This window comes from Micropterus dolomieu, linkage group LG15 (assembly GCF_021292245.1).
Source record: "Micropterus dolomieu isolate WLL.071019.BEF.003 ecotype Adirondacks linkage group LG15, ASM2129224v1, whole genome shotgun sequence".
NCBI classification, from domain to species: Eukaryota; Metazoa; Chordata; class Actinopteri; order Centrarchiformes; family Centrarchidae; genus Micropterus; species Micropterus dolomieu.
Genome location: NC_060164.1, coordinates 2,908,108 through 2,915,254, shown reverse-complemented (window position 1 = coordinate 2,915,254; position 7,147 = coordinate 2,908,108). Strand labels below are relative to the sequence as shown.

The window sequence follows — 7,147 nt, the reverse complement described above, 5'->3', positions numbered from 1 at the left end:
GAACCATCCCTTAGTTATGCTGCTATAGGCCTAGACTGCCGGGGGATTTCCCATGATGCACTGAGCTCCTCTCTCCTCTACTTTCTCTCCCTCTGTATGCAACCTCATCCCATTATTGCATGTTACTAACACAACTTCTCCCCTTTCTGGTAGTCTTGTGCTTTCTCGTCCCTCTCCTCTCTCCTCCTATCACTTCCTGCAGGTTTTCTGGCTCTGGAGCTGTGGAGTCTGGATCTGTGGCTGCGGGTCGCCTGCTGCCCCCGTGTTCCTGCTCGACACCCTCTACTGCAACGACTATTGTTGCTAGTCTTATTGTTATTATTGTTATTATAATCATTAACATTACGATGGTTACCATTAACACTATTATAAATATCTGTACCATTTTTCTTTTAGTTTATAGCAACATTACCTTCGCTGTCTGTACCTCTGAGTGTATATTGTGTAGGCTGCCGCTCTCGCTCTCGCTCTCTCTCTCTCTCTCTCTCACACCCCAACCGGTCGAGGCAGTTGGCCGCCCACCCTGAGCCATGGTTCTGCTCGAGGTTTCTGCCTCTTAAAAGGAAGTTTTTCCTTGCCTCTGTCGCCTAGTGCTTGCTCTTGGTGGGAACTGTTGGGCTTCTGTAAATATCATCACAGAGTACGGTCTAGACCTGCTCTTTTATGAAAAGCGCTGTGAGATAACTGTTGTTGTGATTTGGCGCTATATAAATAAAATTGAATTAATGTCATTCTTTCAATGTAAGGTTTGACTAAGTGTTTAAGTCAACTAGTATTTTATTCTTAAGACTTAAAGGAATATATTCTGTGTAATTCATGAACTTGTGCCTTTTCAATGTGCCTACATGAGCAGAGCAGCCGTTCAGGCAGAGTAGGCAAAACCTAGCCTACTGTAACATACACAGTGGTAGCAAGGTACCTGCTACAAGTCACGTACGCCAGGAATGAGATCATGGCAAACTGTGGCCAAGAATGAGATCATGACAAATTGTGAATGATGTCAACTGGTGCTGCAAGGTACTGCAAGTTACAGCTAGAAGCTAGGCTTTGTACTGCAAGAAACTAAGCTTTGTATGAGACACGGCATATTCATGTTTGATATGTTGAATTATGTTATACGTTTATCAAGTATGTTATTCCTTATTAATTTTAAAAAAAAATACAATTGTAAGTGTTTAAGTTTTAATAGTGTCAAATAATGCCTGTATAACTTTTAAAAAAATACGGTGAGACTGAAGTTGAAACATATTGGTGAATTTATAGTCCAGTAATGTTAAAAATATAAAGAAGGATAAATTGTAACAATAATTATGCTGAATAACTAAAAGTGGTAATTTTGACATTAGGGAAAGGGTTAAATTGGTAAAACAGTATGTAACAACGGCCACTAGATGGCAGGAGAGGATAAGAAATTCACCATTAGAAGGGAGTGGTCAGCGAACACTGTAGGTGGAGACCAAGTGTAACGCCCACCTGGAAGGTGGAGTTTAAGGTGAATATAAGGCGAGGTTCGCTGAACACCAGCTCATTTCCATCCTGAGACCTGCAGGGATGTTACTCAGGTTTACTTGTCCTTTATTGGAATAAACTCTTTGGCACCGACTCTTGACCGTCTCCAGTGAAGTCTTTGACTATGCAGTTTTTGACTAAAGAAGAAGGCTAATAGAGTAATTTTTACTGAGTTAAATAAGTTGGTTAGGGTAGGGACCAGGTCTTCCACTAGCCCAGCCTGTCCTTATTTCCGACCCAACACCCCCCAGGCCTGGACAACGAGCACCACAGTGCCCATCTGGAAGGGCAAGGGGGACGCCACCGAGTGCACAAATTATCGGCCAATCCGACTACTGTGCCACACTATGAACTATGAGATCACAATCACCCTGAACCAATGCGGCTTTGTCAAGGGTTGTGGAACCACCGACACCATCCATGCTGCCCGGTTGCTGATGGAGAAGCACCAGGAGAAGAACAAGACGGTGCACATGGTCTTCCTGGACCTGGAAAAGGCATCGCTCAGAACCCACGGCGTCCCGGAAGCGTATGTGAAATGGTTATACCACATCGTCAATAGCGAGGTACGATGCCCTGTGGGAACATCACCAGCTTTCCTGATTACCGTCGGCGTCCACCAGGGCTCGGCCCTCTCACCCCTACTGTTCGTCCTCTGCATGGACACTGCAACGGCGAACCTGCAGTCACCTCACCCGTGGAGCCTTCTTTACGCGGATGATGTGAGCCTATCGGAAACAGAACGCCGCCCGGCCCTCCAAGCTCAGGCACAAGCGTGGAAAGATTGACTATCCGAGAACGGCATGCGCCTGAACATCAAACATGAATACCTTGAATGTGGCCCTCAGGCCGACGGCACTAACACCATCGACAGCGAACCACTGACCAATTTCACAGAGCTGGTTCTTGCTGTGTTGTTCGTTCTTAGTTTTTAGGGTGTACTTGTATTGTTTCAGAGTGGCCTCATATTGACAGCGTATGTTGTGGTTATCTGAGTCCCTGTGCTTTCCATTTGATAATTTTCTTAACGTTTTCCTTAGGTTTTTGCATTCAGTGTCAAACTATTTGTTATTGTTCATTTGTTGAGGTTTTGGTTTGGAGGCTTTCAAATTATACAATAAAGACAAATGATGAAATATTGAATAGATTTTGTCCACAGCAGAATTTACACCAGAATTATTCTGGGGAAATGTTTCAGTTAAAAATAAATCAGTTAAATCATGTATGTTTTGATTTTCCAGTGCCTTTTGGTATGTCCCCATGCTGTCTGGGGTCCATCTGTATGAGTATGTGCTGTAAACAGTTCACAGGCACTAGGGGCCCCAAACTAAGACTGAACCCTTTTCAGATGGATAGTGATTTTGCTGTGGTCTGAGAGGGGTGTGAGGGGGCTGACTGTGAAAGCTCTGAGAGACATTGGATCTAGATCTGTAATGAAATAATCTACCGTACTACTGCCAAGAGCTGAGCTGTAAGTGTAGCGACCCAGAGAGTCCCCTCGTAGCCTGCCGTTGACTATGTACAGACCCAGCATACGGCAGAGCTGTAAAAGTTGCATACGGCATGTATTAGTAAGCTTGTCAAAACTCTTTCTAGCAGGACGTTCAGGGAGGGGGAAGCAGGTGCTTCCAGGTAAGTGTTTGACTCCCTGGGTGTTCATAGTGGCAGCTCTTTCCCCTGTTCGAGCGTTCCCACAGAGTAATACATTTCCCATGGTTTTATAATGGTTAACTTCCTCCTCAAGAATAGAGAAAATATATGTGTTGTTGTAGGGGGATTCTGAAGGATTCTGGAGGTAAATAGATGGCAAACATGTAGACATGCTGATCAGCACAAATCATCTGTTATTTTTCAACCATATATAAGCTTCTTCTTTTTTAATTACTGTGATGGACTGGCTCAGTTCTGATTTACACCATATAATCATGCCTCCCGAATCTCTGGGTTTGGGTTATTGTGGGATTTTTTGTTGATGGTATAACAATCTCAGTGTAGCCATGAGGACGACCAGTGGAAACATCTTCTCTGCATCATGTCTCCTGTAAAACTATGATGTCAGTCTTTTAACTCTCTATTAAAATCTGAATTTCTGCTCTTTAAACCAAAAGCTCATGATCTCAGATCTTGAATGTTCCAACATGTTATTGTAAACGATTTCATCTCCAAGTGTAATCCGTTATTATATTATAAATTAGACAAACTAGATATTAAAAAATAATACTGGTAACAAACAAAAAGAGAAAAAAAGTGTAAAAAGAGGAAAATAGTATTGTAGGTAAATGAATAAAATATTAAACTTTGAGTGACATTTTAGAGTGTTTCATGTGTGAAATACTGTTAAGAATTGTCCTTATATTACTATTCATTTAAAATGATATCCAACATGCTAAACTATGAATTATGATGTCTTTAAGAGGTCTCTGCTCTTCCACCATGTAGCTATATGAGGCGAGGGCAGAGCAGGTTTAGCATGTGTAATATCTCTTCACCAGAGGGGGGCGGGGCTGTGGCTCTTCTCACCGCTGCAGCATAGTTCAGTCCAATAGGCTGCTGCTCCTGCAGTCTTGGTTCTGCCGCTGGGATGAGGGGGGTATAGGACCTCCAGGCTGGGGGGCTTTCTGGCTAGGTATCAGAGGCCAGTGTTGTGTTGGCTGTGAAGTGGGCTGTGGGTTGTGATGTTGGTGACGCAGTGGATTTGGATTCGGGGATGGATGCATGGTGGAAGTCTAGATGGTCTTGAAGGTCTAGGAGGTCCTGGAAGTCTGCGTGGGGTCTGCGTTGTGTGGTTACCCCTTGGAGTGGTAGTAAGGCTCCTTTCAAGAGCAACATCGTTCAGGGTCCTAGCAAGGGTGGGGACTGTATTTCTATGTAGGTGTATGTTATCATACAGGCAGTCCATGTGGCGGGTTGGGTGGTGGGCCAAGAACACGTTGGGTTTGAATGGAGCTGTGGTGGTGGTTTCAGGTCTAGAGCTCCTGGCTGGAGGCTGGCTAGAGGCCGGGCCTTGGACAGGTTCAAGGTTGTGACTTGTGTCTTGGCTTGGGATGTGTGTATGGAGGCAGCTGGATGGTAAGGGGGGGATTAGAGTCTGCACCAGGTCTTCGAGGAAAGGGCTGTGTTGTCCTTCAGGAGGTGTAGTGGGAGTTTGGCTGGATATGGTCTGGATCTGAGAGGTGGGCACAGGCAGTCCGCCTCCCTGTCCTGTAGCTCTTCTCTCAGTATAGCCAACTCAGTTCTGCAGTTGTCTCTGTCCTTCCTAATTTCCTTCACCTCCTCACTGAGATGATCCAGCTGTCTTCTCTGACGAGCTAGTTCTTGCTGAAACTCTCTGTTGTGAGTTGACACTGTCCAGTTCTTTCTTGGCCTGGAGGTCACTGACTGTAGGAGAGGTAGGTTGCTGTTGGGCCAGCTGCTCTCTGATCTGTACCGGTTCTATTTCCATCTGGGAGAAGTGTTCTCTTATGATGTCCAGCACTGGGTTGCACCAACTATGTGTAAGTTCAAACTTAGCCTAGTTTGAACGTAATTTCTAACTTAAGTCGGAGTTTACGTGCTACTAACGTTTTAAGGGTTGCACCAGCTGAAATACGTCCAACGTAGACATAAGTTACAACCTAAATCTTACACCTAGTCCTTAATAAGTGTAAAGTCCTCCATAAAATAGTCAAGTGAAAGTGGGGGGTGACTGGGATCAGGAGGAGCAAATTACACCGGGCTCTTCTGCGTAACCGAGCGCACACAGCCTGGATGACAGCTCATTTCGGTTAATGAATCAAAATGCAGATCACAGACTGGTTAAATTATGAATTGAAAATGTAGCGAAATTAAGAGTAGATTACTAGCCCAAATAAAATATTGGATTAAAGAGTAAAAATATAAATAATAAGGGAACGTGAAAAGGCAATGACTTATTTTTATTTATTTATTTTTGCAAATTTGCGTTAAGTTACTTGTAACAAGTTATTCTCCACCCTGCTGCAGGCACCCTCACTGCTGTCTTCAGGTAGGTTGTAATAACAGCAGCACAGTAGAAAAGTCTGTAATATTGAGGCACTTAGTTGCCTTCAGCAAACTCGTATTTTTTCTCCCTTAACTCCCGTTGTGTCGGATGTTTTCTATAGGCCTAACTTACACGTTTTTTGTCCGTATTTCAACCATTTAATTATGTCTGATGTGGAATGATTGATTGACTAGCCACTCATAGTAAACCTTCTCGCCTAGCCAACTCCGAAATCACCAGAGAAAAGTGGGGGGGACAAAACATAGATTTTGAAATATGAGGGGCATAATGGCTCCTATCGTGGAAGTTCCATTTTTGAACAGGTTTACTGTTATTCTGCTGGTGTCAGAGTCATTTTCTTCCAGTACACTTATTTTCCATCCATTACAAATGCCTCTTTATTGCTGGGTAAAGAGAGCAGTCCAGAAGATTAAATTGCAGGATCTTCCATCTTTATAGTGGTCAAGGAACAGGATTTCTGGTCTTTCTCGAAGTATTGTTTGTTTCTATTTTCCTCTTGCAGTTTTGCTTTTGATAGCTGGGGGGTAGTCAATGGTTTCAGAGTGTGTAGACATCATGAAACAGTTTTTGATGTTCAAGCTTCTGTGTTCTGTTTAAAACAGCACTACTGCTTTTATGATGCCATTGCTAGGTAACCACAGTCCTGAGTTAGCTTGTTAGCTATTAGCTTCGGTTGGGACTTGTTTTATAGTAATAAATGCAAAAACTTACTGAATTCAGTGTCCAGTAGTTTGCTGTCACTTGCTTGAATCCTTCTATCCTCTTCTTCGTTGGTTTTTGTTCTCTCCTTGTTTGTTTCTCTTCAGTTTGATGCTCTGTTTCTGAACTCTGTTTTCTGAGCTCCTTCTTTAAACTGTATCTCTTTTCCTTCTTTCTCTTTCTTTATCCTTCTTTTTCCTCTTTTTTCTCCTCTGGTGTATTGCAGTATTCTTTTGCATTTTCCTCATAAAAAGTCGGTGTTTATCCAATTGTTGGACCAAAAACAAGCATTTTGTTTAGCAGTAAGCCTTAAACATGACTTCTCAACAACAATGGAATTTGGAATTTTTCACCAGATACTGGTGACAAGCCCTTGTGCAGTAATGTACACTCAGCACCCCATCTTGACAGAAAAAAACAGAAATGTAGAAATTTTTGCAAATTTATTAAAAAAGAAAAACTGAAATATCACATGGTCATAAGTATTCAGACCCTTTGCCGTGACACTCATATTTAACTCAGGTGCTGTCTATTTCTTCTGATCATCCTTGAGATGGTTCTACACCTTCATTTGAGTCCAGCTGTGTTTGATTATACTGATTGGACTTGATTAGGAAAGCCACACACCTGTCTATATAAGACCTTACAGCTCACAGTGCATGTCAGAGCAAATGAGAATCATGAGGTCAAAGGAACTGCCTGAAGAGCTCAGAGACAGAATTGTGGCAAGGCACAGATCTGGCCAAGGTTACAAAAAAATTTCTGCTGCACTTAAGGTTCCTAAGAGCACAGTGGCCTCCATAATCCTCAAATGGAAGACGTTTGGGACGACCAGAACCCTTCCTAGAGCTGGCCGTCCGGCCAAACTGAGCTATCGGGGGAGAAGAGCCTTGGTGAGAGAGGTAAAGAAGAACCCAA

General features: G+C 43.2%; 1 protein-coding gene across 1 annotated transcript in view; it reads right to left on the bottom strand.

Moving 5' to 3' along the window:
- LOC123984463 (inactive pancreatic lipase-related protein 1-like) overlaps positions 1-6,391 on the bottom strand; it is a gene marked incomplete at its 5' end in the record, with an annotated part of 49,653 nt that extends 43,262 nt beyond the window's left edge. The window contains one exon of the mRNA XM_046071375.1: positions 6,242-6,391. Within this exon, the coding sequence (XP_045927331.1) occupies positions 6,242-6,391 (150 nt within the window). The remainder of the gene's footprint in view (positions 1-6,241) is intronic.
- Positions 6,392-7,147: the final 756 nt, after the last annotated feature.